The sequence below is a fragment of the Ruditapes philippinarum genome, unplaced genomic scaffold (genome assembly GCF_026571515.1).
Source record: "Ruditapes philippinarum isolate M1 unplaced genomic scaffold, ASM2657151v2 ctg1865_1_1_1_1, whole genome shotgun sequence".
NCBI classification, from domain to species: Eukaryota; Metazoa; Mollusca; class Bivalvia; order Venerida; family Veneridae; genus Ruditapes; species Ruditapes philippinarum.
In genome coordinates this window covers 28,581-47,156 of record NW_026864422.1, presented here as the reverse complement: position 1 = coordinate 47,156, position 18,576 = coordinate 28,581, and the positions used below count along the sequence as shown (strand labels likewise).

At 33.3% G+C, this 18,576-nt stretch overlaps 1 protein-coding gene across 1 annotated transcript; it reads right to left on the bottom strand.

The window, feature by feature from the left end:
* Positions 1 to 8,358: 8,358 nt before the first annotated feature.
* On the bottom strand, positions 8,359 to 18,232 carry LOC132725514 (uncharacterized). The gene is made up of 8 exons (XM_060710648.1): positions 18,199 to 18,232; positions 16,797 to 17,070; positions 15,162 to 15,289; positions 12,481 to 12,566; positions 11,411 to 11,551; positions 10,340 to 10,384; positions 9,608 to 9,733; positions 8,359 to 8,572 (listed from the first exon to the last, which is right to left on the bottom strand). Exons 1-8 carry the CDS (start codon positions 18,213 to 18,215, stop codon positions 8,559 to 8,561), a joined length of 831 nt encoding a protein of 276 aa, XP_060566631.1. The 5' UTR covers positions 18,216 to 18,232; the 3' UTR covers positions 8,359 to 8,558.
* Between the last annotated feature and the right edge of the window lie 344 nt (positions 18,233 to 18,576).

Here is an 18,576-nt window from a genome sequence, read left to right as displayed (position 1 = left end):
ATTATACACTAATTGTAATATCTTTTTTAATAAAAAAAAATACAGATTTTATGAATATTGTTTTCTTTTCTTTTTTGTGTTTTATGCGCTATTTTAATACTGAGTTTTTACGTTTACTATTATTTTAAGAATTCAATTGTCATAATGACCGACGATTATAAGTCGAGACTTAACTGGAAAAAGTCAGTAAATTATGGTTAATTTTTCAATATATAATATTGTTTATTCTTAAACCATATACATGTACATTTGTATTTTTCTTTATCATTTCTTAAATTATCAATCAATTGAATAATTCATAAAATCTGATTTGTAACTTTGAATAATTCCTCGGCATCTTTACTAAACACGAATAACAAATTAAATAAAATGTTTCAAAGTTGATAGTGTCATATTAATGCCATAAAAATGTACATTTTTCTCAATTATTGTTCATATTTATTGTTTTTATCTCATATAGATAAAATAAAACATGCGATTTGTGTTGTTGGTTTTTTTTTTCGAATTGTATGTTTATGTATAATAATAAGCAATAATTTTGAGAGTTGATCTGTGTTTATTAATTATTGTAACCAAACTAAGTGACAAACATTCATTTTGAAAAAAAATCTTATTTATCTGTAAAATATTTGTTCTGTTCTGTAACGATATCAAACATCTACTCCAAAACCGGGAGAGACCGGACAATAAACGTGTGGTACTATTCGCCGGTCGTCAAAATAGACCAGGAGAGACCGGGAATTACCGACAGGAGTACATCCCTCTATAAATAGATTTTCGGAATATTTAGGTCATCAACTCAACATTCTATTTACAGCTTTCGGAATAACATACCATAATAATCCACTGTGTACTACAAAATGATAAATAAAAATACCTTGAAGAGCGCGATTTATTGACGGAAAAGGTTATTTAATTTGAAAATGTTTGCATTGCGAAATTCTCCAGTTCGCTATTCATTATACATATCGCGACTAATTAATAATCAAGCACCCTCATACCGATCGGAATGATCGGCTTTTATTATGAACAACTATAAAAGGCTCGAGAAGTTGCTGTCGCCCTTTCACAAAATCTGATTTCATTACATAAAAGGCGCCGCGCTTCGGCGCGGACGCCAACAATTGACAGATTAAGAAATCCACGGAAAAGAACTTATGACAAAACCACGACATATCATGACAACGAAATAAAGTGAATTCACATTAATCATATATATTATTATGTAATGTATAATCCTTACATGTCTGATATTTTAAATGAGGATATCTTAACATGCAGGAGACATAGTTCATTTGCTATGATACTACATGAAATGGACGCAATAGACTGAAGCTCTTATATCTTGTTGCAAGAATAACACCCTGTAAAATGTACTCTTAATATCAATGAAACACATAAAATGCATGTGGCACTGTACTGTACAGTACTGGAAATATGAAGTAATTCAAATTTAGTAGTTAAATACAGGCTTAAATTAGTGATAATAGTAACAAAAAGTAACAAATAAAAAGTAATTTTATCTTGATACCCATTGGGGTGTCTTGGGGTGAATAGACCGACCGCCATAAAAGTTGTTAGTTATAGCTTGATGTTTCAACTTTATTTTGTTATTTAGATTAGCTTAAGAATCAGAACAGATTTGAAATCTCGTTTTATGTTTATAAGTTAAAAAACATTCTAAGTAGCACTGCTTTGCCAATTGAGCAAGTTTGAATTGGATTATTTGTTCGGTTTAAGCACATCGAATTAAGCACATCCATGACCATATCTCGTCGACCCCTAAATTACTAATCAGACACTCTCCTCATTGAACGGACTCATATAGAGGTTATACAGAGAAAACAAATGAAGTATTAAACCAGTAAAATCAGCGAAATAAAAATTTGATCAATACCCGGTATTGTTAACCAGAAGATTAAAAAGCGTGTGCTTGTCAGAATAATCGTACAGTTTCACTGTAGAATCGTTTTACATAGAGTTAATGTCTTCCTACAGCGATACATTGACATGTATCATATTTCAATGATTCAACCTTGTTGCTGTGGTAAAAACGTTATCTACATGTAAATGTCAAATAGCAAATATGCGAGTTTTGGGAGAAATTTACATCAGTTTAAGGAAGGCACACTTGTAGTGTGTAGCGTTTATTTTTTTTGAGAAGAGAATTTGTTATTTTGAAGAGAGTTTTAGTTGGTTGAGTTTTATTGTTGTGATCTAAATTGATCAGGGTTTATTAGTTGTAATTAGTTGTTGTATTTTATTTTTCATTTGGATATTGTGTTTTATCTGTTTGGCAAGATATGATGTTGGTTAAGTTGTGTGGAGTGATTTTATCTTGTCAAGATTATATTAATTGATGCTTTGTTTTTTAAGATATCTGTAAATATTGGGTGCTTTAGTTTAAGGTTTTTTTTCTGATGCTGATTAGCTTTTGTGAAGTTAATATTGTTGGTTGAATGTATGTGGTTTATACAATTTGTTAGAGTTGTCAAAATATTCATTTTGTGTTCTTCATTTTTTCAGCTATAGGTCGCTAATTGCTTTCGATACCTCTTCAATTTTCTTTTCAGAGTTTAATTTATAATACATGAATATGTAATTCAATTCCATTCATTACATTCTGCTACAGTATTGTGTAAGTCCAATGATGCACAATTTGACAAATGCTGGTTTGGCTATGTTTTACTTGAAAGAACACGAAACTTATACTTAGCTATAAATAAATTTAACAGCTTAAGGGGTTATATAAGGCTTTCTAAATGTCGTTTATCCTAGAACGCTGTTCTTAAGCCGTTATTGCATTACAGTGTTTGTTTTTATGTTTGAATAAATATAAAAATGTTATTTGTTGCTCGTCAGTATTAACGTAGACGTTTGTTTTGTACTTTTACGTCATTTCCTTTATGTATCAACTGAAAAAAGCTGAATAAAGCGAAACATGTTTTGATACTTAATTTGTGTTGGTTTTTTATTCAATTGTCCTTGCCCATTAAATGTAACACTTTACAGTTACTTTAGTGATAAATATTAAGGATTTGGCCGCCATTGAAGTTTGTTAAAATCAAGCTTTATATCACTGTCAAAGTTTTCGTAGTTCTTACAATAATTCAATTACATGTATAAATGTTTTCAGCAGCATGTATACTTGTTAATAGCTGATTTAACAGATCGGCAGATCAATACACATACTTGCATAAATACATTGTCGAGACGTACTTAATTCTTATACAATAAATAATCATCGAAATATAAGTAAAATTTCAAAATGCTTTCTTTTAATCTAAACTGCGGGCAATTTATTTTATTTGTTTAATACATAAAACTCATATGCAGCTTTGATCTTCATGATCTACATGTGAATGTACATACACAGCTTCTTTAATGACATATGTTCCTCAGCAATGGCAATTATTGCGACAATTTCAATAAACTTTGACACGTTCTCATATATTCTTCAGTGTATTTGATTGCTACACTATCATAGATATGAAAACCTGAATGCCCAACGCTACCGAGATGAAATGCCTGCGAGGCATATTATCCCACAAAATAATGCCAATATTATTTTTTTTCATCATGATAATGCCATAAGCCATACAGCAAGGGACACTGTGAATTTCCTAAGAGCGAAAAAAATTGCATTTATTATGACTGGCCTCCCAGAAACCCTGATCTTAATCCCATTGAACACCTTTTGGATACTTTGGACCAGAGTTTTATACGTCGCCCTATTTCACCGTAAAACGTCACTCAGCTAAGCCAAGCCTTAATCTAGGAATTGAAAACATTCCATATGCCAAAATCAATACGCTGATCCGTTCAATGCACCAACGATGCCAGACAGTCCTTTATGCTGAAGATGAACTACTAGTTCACTACTTTTGAATAAACTCTCAGCAATATTTTTTTTCACAAAAAAACAACAACAAAAAACGCAATGAAACCATCACTACTACAGTACGCTCACCGCGGGTTTTGCTTTTTCCGCGATACCACCGCGGACGATTTTTTTTATCGCGGACAAACGCGGGGGTTCGTTCGCGATGAAAGCCTAACATCCCCCGCGATCCCCGGTGTTCAGTTGTTTCCACCGCGGACAAAATTTTGACGACCGTTCTTCATTCGTCGATATATTCAGTCACCCGTTTCCCGCTGGGGAACGCCATGGTCAGTTGGTCAGTATAAATTAACCTCAAAAAGTAATAGACGTTTTATTATTTTTTAACGTCATCTTTTTTACACAATGACTTGAAAATTGACCACAATCGTCTCCTTAAACGTTATTATACGTTAATTTTTTTGAACGGAATTTGAAATAAAAATAATTACAGCTGTACCTGTTTTTGTTGTTGTTTTTTAATATTTTTATTATAAACGTCCACAAAACTATTCGTCCACATACCAATATTTTTACAACTGAAATCGTCATTTATCACTGTCATCTTTACTTTTTCATTCCTTGTGGTTCTCAAAGTATTATTGCTGTTAAACTATATGGGAGCCATAAATATGATACTTAGTAAAAAGAAGGACATTTGTGCTGATTTCTCAATGATGACTGACGCTACAGTACATGTCCTGTAAGAGGTCGATGAGTGTGAATACAAGACAAGACATAAATAAAATACATGTACATATACAGTCAACTATCGTTATCTCGACATCGCTTTTCTCGATATTTCGTTATCTCGATGAAATTTTGAAAGTCCCGATTTTCTTCCTTCTTTATCTATATTGGAAATATTTGTTTATCTCGATATTTTTATTTCGATATTTTCAGTATCTCGATGTAAAATTTCAGCCCCAACAGTTATTTTCACACTTTTATCCTTTGTTTATCTCGACTAACAGTTTTCTTTCGTCTGTTCCCTTCAGACGTGTGAAAATACAAACTAGACGATAATTGCTCAATAGCGCGTGTCATAATGATGATTATGTTTGTAACAAGTTTAGCTGTTTTTATAAAAGTTAATTTATTTAGCGTGTTGATTGACTTATGTCCAAAATGAGTGAATTTTACGTTCTTTATAAATATTCGAACACTGTATCAATTCATTATGACTTTAAATGTAAATGAAATAGTGAAAGTATAGAAACGCTGTCGTTGCAATATTGTTTCACAACATCACCACCAAATCAATCAGCGGCCGAACAATCTCGAGAAAGACCTGATAAATAACCCGGGAGGATATCCGGATCAACCACTCTGAAAACAATGTTTTCACTATATTGGTGTATTACTAAGTAAACCTCACTATGTGTTTTTATCACAGACACCTTTATTTCCGCTGGTAAACTTCCGTTTATGATACTTTGTTAAATATTGCCTAGGCCTATGAAAACAAGACATGGGGATATCATAGTTTATTTGGCATAAGGTATGCACATGTGTTTTGTAAAAATCATTTTCTGCCTTATTCAAACCCTAATATGTTTATCTCGACATTTCGTTATCTCGATATTTTTGGACGGTCCCGATGACTTCGAGATAACGAGAGTCGACTGTATTAGAAATAAAAGAAAAATAGATTTAAACCATCTAAATACGTTCAATTGTATGTACTTAAAACTACATGTTGTCTACAAATACTATTATTCCTATGAACAATAATATCTTAAGATAAAAAAAAGAAATATTTTTAACTTGAAAATCGGTCGATCGAAGTTCTTAAAAAATAACTGCCATGTGCTTGTTTGCCTTATATACATGTATGTACATGCATACTGTTCATAATAAAATAACAAAAAGTATAACGTCAAGTTTAACAAAATTCTGCAAAAAAAAATCTATAAAAAAATAAAAAAGAACAAACAAACAAACTACTAAAACAAAAATGAAAATAAACTTCAACAGTTGATACAAACTTCAAAACATATACATTACACTCACACCTGTAATTAGATAAATCAAGAATATCATTTAATGTATATTTTGGTGAAATAAATGCTTTCTTTTAAAGTTCCAAATAAAATATAAGACTTTATGATCAACATGCAAATAAACAGAAACCGTAAAACGCATCTGACAATTGAAAGAGACGTCCTGGAATATTGCCTGAATAAATTGTTGAGGGTTACGTTTTCAAAGTTTTTAAATAAGAAACAAAAGCTGGCATATAAATTGTTGTAGTATGTTTTTCATAAATGTCATATGCCGAATTTTTCATTATTTGACTTCAAGTTTCTCACTACCATGAAGTTGCGACGACAATGATTTATCTTGATGTCGAATACATATTATACATTACCCAACACAATAACAAGAAGAAGAACAAGAAATACACTGCATTTGTACATGTACTTTAATTACAACAAAACAGAAAACAAACAAACAAATTTTACATATAGTTATATGTACAGTACATGTTACAGTACGTACGTATACTGATGTTTAAATACAGTAATTAATTTTTAAAATTTAAGGTTTCCACCGCGTTGACCGGTGTTTGACCGCCGCGTTCTTCCGCAATCTACCGCTGCGTTCCGCGGGGGAAACGGTTTCAGCCGCCGATTTATGTCCGCGGTGGTGAAAATTTTTTGTCCGCGGGGTCACAATATCTGAGCAAATTTTCGTCCGCGGTAAACCTCATCCGCGGGGTCACGCGGGTTTTGCAAAAGCCGCGCTGAGCGTACTGTACATCCACCATCATTATCATCATTACCACCACATCCACCATCATCATCATTATCATCATTATCATTATTATCATCATCATCACACTACCATCACCACCACATCCACAATTACCATCATCACCACCACTTCAATAACCATTATCACCACATCCACCATCATCATCATTATTATCATCATCATCATTATCATCATCATCATCACAACCATCACCACCACATCCACCATCATCATCATCATTATCATCATCATCACCACTGCCACAACCATCATCACAGCGACCACCACCACACCCTCCATCATCATCATCATCATCATCACCACACCCATTATCATTTTCATCACCACTTCCACAACCATGACCACAACGACCACCACCACATCCACCATCATTATCATCATCATCATTATCATCATCATCATAATCATCATCATCATTATAATCATCATCATTATCATCATTATCAACATCACCATTACGACCATCACCACCACGACAACCATCATCATCATCATCATCATCATCACCGCCACAGTTTTACACAACTATTAAAATGGGAATTTAAGTTCAGCTTTAATTAATTACATACTATTTTTATATGAAAACTAGGTGGGAGACTCTATGATGGATAGTTCGTAAAGCCCTTTGGGACTGAATTGTCTTAATGTTCGTCTTCTGCCTTGCTACGTCGGGCCCTTGTAGGTGATTTTCTTGTTGCTCTGTCTTCCTTTAGGACATTGAGTACTTTTGTTATGGTCATTAGGTTACTTTTATATGTTTCTACATGATCATTTTAGTGTTTTACTTATTTAACCTTTTGTAACCATGACAACTGTTAGAATTGCGCTTGGCGGGGATTCATTTTATTTACACTGTCTCGTTTATAGGAACATGGTGGGGCTAAGAGTGAGGTTTGGTGCACCATTAACCGGTTTAAACTCCCCAGCAGTCATTATTATGCTGCTGACCGTTCCAAGGCGGCGCCCCTCTGTGTTCCTCAGATGTATGTCTATGTTGTTTCATACTGTTTTGGTGACACTTTTGCTTGTGTCCCTTGTTGTTTTCTCGTCTACGGTAAGTATCTTCCCCATTGCCTCTAGTTTTTATTTCTTTGATTAACACCCCCCTTCCCCCAGTCTCCTGTCCCCTTCCCCTTTGTGGGCCTATTTTTCTTTTCTTTGAATTCCTAATCAGTTAAAAATTATTTATCATTTAATGATTAACCTGTCCGTGCTCTGTCTTTGCCCTGTCCTGTTTTTGTTTGGAGTCTGCCTGGGCTCCTTGCCACTGGTTCTTGTGGCTGGGTCGTATGGGGGTTGCGTTCATTGAGCGCCGCCTTTCCTTGTTGATCTTGTTTATCATATTTTATAAAGATTTTAGGTTTAAATTTACCACCTCAGCTTGAACACTTCCGCAAACACGAGCTTAAGGGCATGTTAAGTATGTAAATTATTTAGCTTGATGGTATAAAAGTGAATAAATGATAAATATACATGTGTAAATATTCATATGTATTCAATTTATTGAACTAGTTAAAAACAATTTTTAACGCAAGCCTAAAACTGTTCTATAAATTAAGCATTAAATCTATGTAATGGTGTGCTACCCTGTCCACCCCCTACCCCCCCCCCCCCCGCCCGGAAAAAAAATAAAATAATAGAAAGAAGAAATACTTTGCTTTTCATTGTTTATTTATTAAATAATCTCTTCTGATGATAAGTTGAAAATGCACGAAATATTTCTTGTTGAAAACTAAACCAGTTAGGCGATACATAACCTATTTATATTTTACAACTTTTGTAAAGAAACACAGAAACGAAGAAAAAGAGTGAATCATATTGTAAAATAACGTGTAACGTGTCTTCAAACATATCAACTGAACAGAGATATACCAATCCCGTAGAAACGTCTTTTCAGGCTTTACGTTGGACACTCTGTAATAATAATAATAATAATAATAATAATAATAATAATAATAATAAATAATAATAATAATGATAATAAATAATATAATAATTATAATGATGATGATGTTTATGATGATGATGATGATAATAATAATGGCAATGATGATGATGATGATGATGATAATGGCAATGATTATGATGATGATGATGATGGTGATGATAATGATGATGATAATGATAATAATAAGTATATAGATGATGATATTGATGATGGTGATGATGATGTTGATGATAATGGCAATGATGATGATGATGATGATGAATAGTAGTAACAATTATAATGAAAAATGAATAATAATAATAATAATAATGATAATAATAGTAATGATAATAATAAGAAGAACAACAACAACAACAAGATCGTAAAATCTGTTTTGTGAAAATGGAATAAATATTCTTATTTTATTCCGTGCTTTTAGTTATATCTTTGTTCTTTTTCGTTTTTAAGTATTTTTCATTAAGATATGATTGTATCAACATATGCAATGCCAGTTTCTGGTTTATGATATGACGAGGCTGCTATGTACATGTTACATATGTACACTTGGCGGTCTATCCACCTTACCGGTTGTCCTGAATAGCTAACCAGTTATTACCAGTTACCGGCTACATATCCTACATGATTTCCGAGACCAATATGATTAGTTGTCACGAAGAAATTACGCCTCGCCCGAAGACAGAACCAGCGTTCCTTGGATTCGTTATCCAATATTCTCTCTATCGTGTTAAGTGGACACATTATCAGATTCGGTATCACAAACAAAACATTGTTATTATAAAAATACACACACAAATAAGCACGCTTTATTTTATCTTTCTTTCAATGAATATTGTATCTTATACAACGGTACCTTTTAGTCTTTTGAGGTTAAAGTGTTTACAACTCAATCAAAGAATCGTGGGTTCGAACCTTGCTTGGGTCAAGATCATGTTACCCTATTTATGTGTAACACCATTAATCATTAGTGTAATCTCTTTTCTACCTTCCAGCTATACACTTACCAATTCCTACAAAAACATATCTCATTTCTGGGTCTGAAAAGTCAATGTTGTAGATGTTTTTCAGATCGGCGGAGATGAGGTCCCACGGTACACCCGTCAGATCAACATCGTCACCGTCATCTGTGCCTGTTATTAAAACATTTTCTTTCGTTAATACAAACTACGTGTTTACACTATGCTCATGCAAACTTTTAGGGAAGCGGTGGCCTAGAAGTTTATGTGTTTGCCTCTCAACCCAGGGATCATGTGTTCGAACCCTACTCGGGTCATGACCATGATTCTTCATATCACACCAGTACTGGTTGGTTCCAGGAAGCGGACTCGAAAGTGATTAATATAAGTTGCAAGAACTTGTTTCACAATCGAGCTAAAATAAATATGTTTTAACTAACTAAACAGATTGTGAAGATTTCCGACCTTGTCTCAACACATTTGTAACTATAAGCAGAATGACAATACCCGAAATAAAAAAATGTAAATTAGTACATTCTTCTTGAAGTTCGATTGTTTGAAAATATTTGGCTCATCTGGAGGCATAACATGAATATATATATTTCTTTCGTGTTGTTTGACGTAATAGATCTATAATCAAGTAATTTTAACTTGATTTTGACGTCATCATTTTTATTACTATAGCAACGAGCTATTTATAGCTTATTTTACCGCTGTTGGCTGAATTAGTCTTAAAAATATCTTATGGCAAACATATTATATATATTACCACAAACTTACCATGGCCAGATTCAGAGCTGGAAGAACTGGAACTGTCACTTCTATCTATAATTAAAACATGATCATACAACAGAACAATTTATTATAATATAACTAGATATCAAAGTTCATTGACAACATTTTTCTAATCTTTAGGAACATTGATAGTTCAAAAGCTTAAAATATTTATAAGTTTCCATTGTTTAGATGTTTTTTTGTTGTTTTTTGAGTATCTGTTATTTTGATGGTTCAAAATAATGGTCATCACCATATTACATAATTATACAAATACAACATATAAGACATAAATGACACATTACATAGACATATACAATTAATGAAATGTGAGAGCGTTAAATAAGATAAGAATTACTTTAAAAAAGTATTTGAATAAATAACGGTCAAGAATTTGTTTATCTTAACCTAAAATTATCAAACGTAGCGCCTTTCATTCAATTAAGTTCAAATATGATTATCTAACAAAACATAGCTAAAAGTATTTCAGGATAATAACAAAATATGTCAATGGCCCAAATGCAATAATTGCACACGTTAAAGGAGCTCTACGGAGGTCAAAAGGCTTAAAAATTTAAAACATTATTTTTACATAGATCAAGCCAATCAGTACAAATAGAAAAATATTCAAAGTCTGATAAAGAAATATACCCGGAATTAAATTGAAAATCGCTTTTATTGTAATTTATAGCCCAACTGGGCGAAAAGCGTTGCAACGCAGTGCAGTTTTGGGTAATTTTGCACATAAAAAAATGATGATTCTGGTAAAAGTGGGTGTGGGAATGATCTGAAAATTTACACACTAGTTGTTGGTCTTGACCTACATCAAATGATACTTAAATATTGGAAAAATATTTCTAGTCCTGTCATGTCAAAAAACCTCAGTGGAGTCCCTTTAATTTTGTTTCGTTACATTTAAAAGATATTTTAACATCAACCCGTGCTTGCTACTGTCTCCACGGGTACTTATTTTTGAAAAAATGAATTCCAATATTTTACGTTCAAAGTAAAGTCAAGAAACAGAGGCTTTTTGTTGCGTCCAGAAATGTTCACGAATTGATAATAACATGCACTCACCGACCAGTCGACTTCCGCTCACGTTAACGTCAATGAAACGACCTCCCGCGCATTCTTCGCCTTGTTTGTTGACGCATATGTCCCTCAAATAGTACTGATTAATATCTTGACTGTGTATCGTCTCGACTGTTGAATCATTTACTAAGGAAGAGAAAATTCAGTTTACGTCAGAACTTCCAAGTGTGAAGAGACAATTCTAAATTTAACATGATTTTGTTACTTTTTAAGCCTTTTTGAGTTACTGGTAGGGTTTTCAGTGACACTGATGCAATACTAATGGAGAAGACTATGTTCGGCTCTCCGTGCACGCTCAAATCTAAGCACAACCACTGATGGTTTATAGGACTTCACGGTAGTTTCCCTAAATACGAAAATTTAAATCGCAGTAGATAGTCAAGTCCACTGCTATGAGTGACACATGACAGGAGTTCCGCTACCAAATTCATTAGAATAGTTTTATTCATACTATAGATAATGCAAATTGACATAGTCACTCACTATGATAGTGCCCTAATCAAAACCAACGTCCAGAGCTCAATCGGTTAGAGAGCGAGATTTGTAATACGGACATTGTGGGTTCGATTCCCAGACTGGCCAACTACTAGTAATCTAATCAGTCTTTCGGATGAGACTTTTAAATGAGGTCCCGTATATGAGTGCTTAAACACTTGTCACGCTTAAGAACCAGGAGGAGATTCTGGAATCGGGGCATCTGTCTGTATCTGTTACTTATATCATCCCCCCCCCCCCCAAAAAAAAATAATTCTAAAACGACTAATACTCTTCTGGAAGGACTCGCCCATATGGGCAACCGGTGGCGAGTATGAATAATCTCAAATACACACACAGTTCAGTCCATTGCTATGAGTGGCAAATGACAGGACGTCCGCTACCTTATTCATTCAAATGGTTTAATCCATACTTAATACCCATTGGTATTGACATAACCACCCGCTATGATAGCGCCTAATCCAAACCAAAGTACGCACGGCAAACTTTTGACCCATTTATCCATTATTCTAGAATGCATCTAGGGTACGGGCCGGCGGTAAAATCGACAGTTACATTACCTCCTTGTATTTTAAGTACTCCACATTCGTCCTCTTCTAATCTTACCGATATAGTTAAATCAACACAGCCGTTTCTTCCAAAGTCACTGCAAAAGATCGGACAAAATTTTCGTTAATCTAGTTAATAAAATTTAGGTTGAGCAATGCAGAGGTTTACAAATGACTACAAGTGACAAGAAGTTGGCACTGTCATCGAACATCAATATTCAGTTCATAGTGAATATCGAGCTATGTAGGAGCACATTTGAACTTCGAGCTAGCTCGAAGATCGAAATTCAAAGTAAATAAAAGCTGAATTTCGAGCTGGAGGTGAATTTCGGAGATCGAAATTCAATATTTGAAAAAGTGAATTTCGAGCAAGAGTTAAATTTCGAGCCAGCTCGTAGATCGATATTCAAAATTCAATAGCCGAATTTCGAGTTGGAGTTGAATTTCGAGCCAGCTGGAAGATCGAAATTCAAAAATTGAAAACCCCGAATTTCGAGCCAGATTTTAATTTCGAGCCAGCTCGAAGATCAAAATTTCCAATAGCCGAACTTCGAGTTGGGGTTGAATTTCAAGCCAGCTCGAAGATCGAAATTTTAGACTTTCAAAAGTCGAATTTTGAGCTGAAGATGGATTTCGTGCCAGCTCAAGGATCGAAATTCAAAATTTTCAAAGCCGAATTTCGATCTGGAGATGAATTTCGAGCCACCTCGATAATGGAAATTCAATATCTAAAAAAGACGAATTTCGAGCAAGAGTTGAATTTCGAGCCTGCTTAAAGATCGAATTTTTTGATTTTCAAAAGTCGAATTTCGAGCTGGAGTTCAATTTTGAGCCAGCTCAAAGATCGAAATTAAAAAATTGAGCTGGCCCAAATTTAAAGCAAGAGTTTTATTTCGAGCCAGCTTAAAGATCAAAATTTTCAATAGCCGAACTTCGAGTTGGAGTTGAATTTCAATCAAGCTTGAAGATCAAAATTCTAGTTTTACAAAAGTCGAATTTTTAGCTGGAGTTGAATTTAGAGCTAGCTCAAAGATCGAAATTCAAAATTTTCAAAGCCGAATTTCGATTTGAAGATGAATTTCGAGCCACCTCGAAGATCGAAATTCAATATTTTAAAAGCCGAATTTTGAGCAAGAGTTGAATTTTAAGCCTGCTCGAAGATCAAAATTCAAAATTTTATAAAAGTCAAATTTCAAGCTACAGTTGAATTTTGGGCCAGCCCGAAGATCGAAATTCAAAACTTCTATAGCCGAATTTCGAGTTTGATTTGAATTACGAGCCAGCTCGAAGATCGAAATTCTAAACTTTCAAAAGTGTCATTTCGAGCTTGAGTTGAATTTTTGAACATTTAAAAATTTGAAAAAGCCGAATTTCGAGTTGGAGTTGAATTTTGAGCAAGCTCACAGATCGAAATTCTAAAATTTCAAAAGTCTAATTTTGAGCTTTAGTTGAATTTCGAGCCAGCTCGAAGATCGAAATTCAAAAATTGAAAAACCCGAATTTCGAGCCAGAGTTGAAATTCGAGCCAGCTCAAAGATCAAAATTCAAAATTTTCAATAGCCGAACTTCGAATTGGAGTTGAACTTCAAGCCATCTCGAAGATCGAAATTCTAAATTTTCAAAAGTCGAATTTCGAGCTGGAGTTGAATTTCGAGTCAGCTCAAAGATTGAATTTCAAGTTGAAATTCGGCTTGTGAAAATTATGAATTTCGATCTTCGAGCTGGCTCGAAATCAACACCAGTTCGAAATGCGGGATTTTCAAATTCTGAATTCAGATCTTCGAGCTGGCCAGATCAAAATTCGGTTTTTCGTTATTCGAGCTGGCTCGAAATTTAACTCTAGCTCGAAATTCGGGATTTTCAAATTCTGAATTTCGATCTTCGAACTGGCTCGAAATTCAACTCCTGCGCGAAATACGGTTTTGGAAATTTTAATTTCGAGCTGGCTGGAAATCAAATCCAGTTCGAAATTCACGTTTTGAAAATTTTGAATTTCGATCTTCGAACTTGCTCGAAATTCAACACCGGCTCAAAATTCGGCCTGTACAAAGTTTGAATTTTCCGTGTACATTTATATTGCCTTTTTATTGTTCAAAGTGTTAATTAAGTTCAATATTCGGTTTATATCAATTATTACCCGAACAAATACTTCATTGAGACACTGTTTCTATAATTATTTTTTTAATGCTATTTATGTATCAATACACAATCTTAAGTCACCCGGTACATTTGAATTAACAGTAAGAATAACTGCAATTGGCCATTACAAACGTAGTAAAGGACAATTATAGTCCGTTCTTCCACCCTCAATGGGATTTTATTACCCTCACTTTTATGTGAATTTGAAGGTACATTATTAGTAATGCAAGTGTACCAGTTTGAACAGTTACTGTTACAAAGGAACATGTACCGTACAAGTCTGGTAACGTCTTACATTTCCAAGAAAACAAAATGGCCGCCGTTGTTTTACGTAAGGTCGTTCCTGGAGGTACTATGATCGCTTGAGAATTTAGTTCTTTAATTATTCTCTTTTAGACCTCACTTGCCCCGATGATCATATCAAGAGAAAGCGTTTAGCAAATCAATAAATAGGTTTTTCCTTTTTTCTTTTTTATTTTGTGACTTTTATTTGATTTGTGACTTTTTTCCGGCACTTATTTTTTTATATATATATCTTATACATTTTTACTTACAAACACTGCTCCCTTTGAACAAAGTCTCCATTTGCATCAGGCGATTCATATCTAAGTCGACATTTGCCATAATTCTCGGTGCCAATCTCTTTGCTGTATATGTTAAACCATACAGGTTCTGAGGAAAGCTATAAAAATAATTTAACTGCAAAATATATTATAGAGTATTATAAGAATTATACTATACAAAGTAGTCGATATCTGAAGCGGATTAAACTAGGATTAAATTAGGATTAAATTAGGATTAAACACGGAGTTTCTTATCTCTTAACGATATACTATCCTCATCCTTGAGTTAAATATCTTCATCACTGAAATTAATTGAGATATATTAAATCCTTACTGAATATGTTAAGTATTGCTGCTCTTTTCTTAAAGGGACTCCACTGAGGTTTTCTTACAAGACAGGACTGAAAATATTTTTTCGAGATTAATGTTCCATTTAATGTAGGTCTAGACCAATAACTTGTGTGCACAATTTGAGATCATTCGCTCACTTCGTTTTTTCCAGAATAATTATGCTAATGGGGAAATATGACCAAAATTTGAAAAACGTTGCAACGCTTTTCACCAATTCGGCTAAGAATAGCACATCAATACGACATTCAATTAATTTCTGAGTATATTTCTTTCTGTTTTAAGTGAATCCCGCTGATCTATGTAACAAATTCGTTTTTTTTTTAAATTTTTTTTTTATTTATTATTATTATTTTTTTTTTTTTGGGTGGGGGGGGGGGTGGATGTCAGTGCAGTTCCTTTAAAAATAAAACACCTGCCAGTTGTTTTTTAATGACACTATATATTTATATTGTGATCACTTATAGTGTATGTAACATAATATAACGTAACTTTGTGTGAAGACAAAAACAGGTTTATTTAATATTTTTAAAGAGACTTGTAGCTATTATGTCGGACTATTTACTAATATTAAAATTTGAGCAAAGTATATCTTTAAAACTGCTAAATTTGTGTAATGGGTTTTTCCTGCTTCGAGTTTTGAACAGTTCACCCGGTACTTGAGGGATTTCAATATCATTAAGTTGCCTACTTGCCATAACAACTACTTGCCTTTTAAACGATTTTCATACTCAATCACACTCCTAAATACAGTGGGCAGCTTTAAAATGATGAACCTCACTTCATTGTTGATATATTTTATAGTCCTTCTGGACCATTGATTCCAGATAGATTAAATAAAGCTTAAGCCGGTGCTAGGGGGCGTGTGCCTGATCATTTAAGATAATGTGACAGTGTAACACCAAACCGAGTTTGCAATTAGATAATAGTATGTGCATTGTTGTTTTAATTGCTTACGAAGGATCTTTCAGTGGTCATATTTTATCCATAGTAAAAGAATATCACTTTGTCAATCTGGCCATCCATTAAATATGAAAAACAAGATCAACAAGGAAGGGTGACATTCAATAGACGCATCCCATAGAGTCACGTCACGTTCTAGTCTGCGAACAACGCTATTTTGTTAATTTAACAATCAAATCGCTCAGACATACAAAGGACAGTTCCATATTCAAAACAGAAAGACAACTTCAACCTGATAGTCGTACAAAGAAATTCTATAGGCTATTGCCGATAAAAGAAATCTGATATTCCCTATGTGAAGAATAAATGACTTACTGCGTTCACGAAGTCATGTCTGTTGACTATACTGGACTTGTAGTCAAACAAAGGGCAATCCGCCTTCGTCAAAGTTTTCGCACAGCCAGGATTTGGATTCTGATTATCAAAATATCCACCTTGGTAATATCCCCCTTGTTGGAAATTAGCAAAGCCATGTCTTGGGAAATACTGGTTCCGATTGTTACTGAAGGGATTCCGATTGTTATTGAAGGGACGTAAGGCAGCAGATACAAATGTACAGCACGTGAATATCATGAACACGCGGGCCATTCTGTAATAGAGGATATTGAATGAGTGTAAATTCAATACTGATTTTATTGAATGAGTTGAACAAAATTATATTATGCGCGTAATATTTATTTATTTAATCCGTTCAATAATTTTAGTAATGAAGCTACACGATATACTTTTATCACATGCCAAAAACAAGAGCTGTTTACAGTTAAAAGGGACATTATTCATTAGTCTGATATATATTTGCGCGTCTTTACGCTATGTTTGTATAACGCAAATAACGTCACGTCAAAATATATGCACGCCCGAGCAATACCGTTCTTACGGAATCGCAAAAGCGGTTGGTATATTTGATAAATGTTATTATCATAGTTTCTATTTTAAGTCATTGACTTCATTAATAGATGGATGTGGAGTTTCAAGCATGATGTGTTGTAATTGAATTGAATATAAAGTAAAAGTACCAGCGCTATAAATTGAATATTCCTACGCTTTTGTTTGTAGAAAATTAGGCCAAGCAAAAATGTAGCAAAATGGTTTATTCTTTTAATTTTTTTAGCATAGCCATGTGCATACAATTGCTTTTGTAAAAAATTAAGTAGTTAAATCTTCTACCAGAAAAAGTTCAATTATTTATCAACATGAATGTGTATAAAGCAACATATTCGCTGTTTTAAGATTGAAAAATTATTAAATAATTATTTATATTGTGATTAAAACGATTTTTCAGTATATTTTAAAGAAAGCGACGGTGGCACCCGTGTGATCATCGCCAAACCTACTAAAAATAGAAGCGGACTATTTTGTTCCAGAACATTTTATTCGGTTTTTAAACTTTTATAAAGTAAGTTTATTCCATCCGATACAGCTTCATACCCTTTTATTAGCTTACAGAAAATCAAAGAAAAACTTAATTCAAAATAACTGTATTAACAGAACACCTATTACATATGCTTGAGTAAACAAACAAAGCAGTAAACCATTATTTCAAGCTTAAACCAGTACTAATTCAGAATTAACAAAACATTTTAATCAATGTTCTACACTGTAAAATATATAGATGAGTCTAAAAAAAATTGGATGTGAATTAAAATTAAAATTAATAATACTAATAATAATAATAATAATACTAATAATAATAATGATAATAATTAAACTATCTCACGTCTCTACAGCAGACATCTTTCCTCCTTGGTGTATTTCTGCAAAGTGTATGAAAGTGGGATTTGACTTTTTTCTTTTCTATATTTTTTTTAAAAAGCTTAGTGTGTCATTTTCATTTCTTTGGGCTATATTAACACGTTACATATCCATGCCATTCCTTTTAATGTAAATTATACAAAAAACACCAAAGAATGTTAAATTATTGGGGGCACAAATCATTTTAATTATGTTAAATGACTTCCGATAGTTATAAATTATTATGATAAATGACTTCCGATACTAAAAATAAATGAAATCAGTGTGATTCTGTATTGTAAAAATATGTAGCGTAAGTATTCCCCTTTTATGATGTGCATATATGGTGTGATAATGCGCTTGC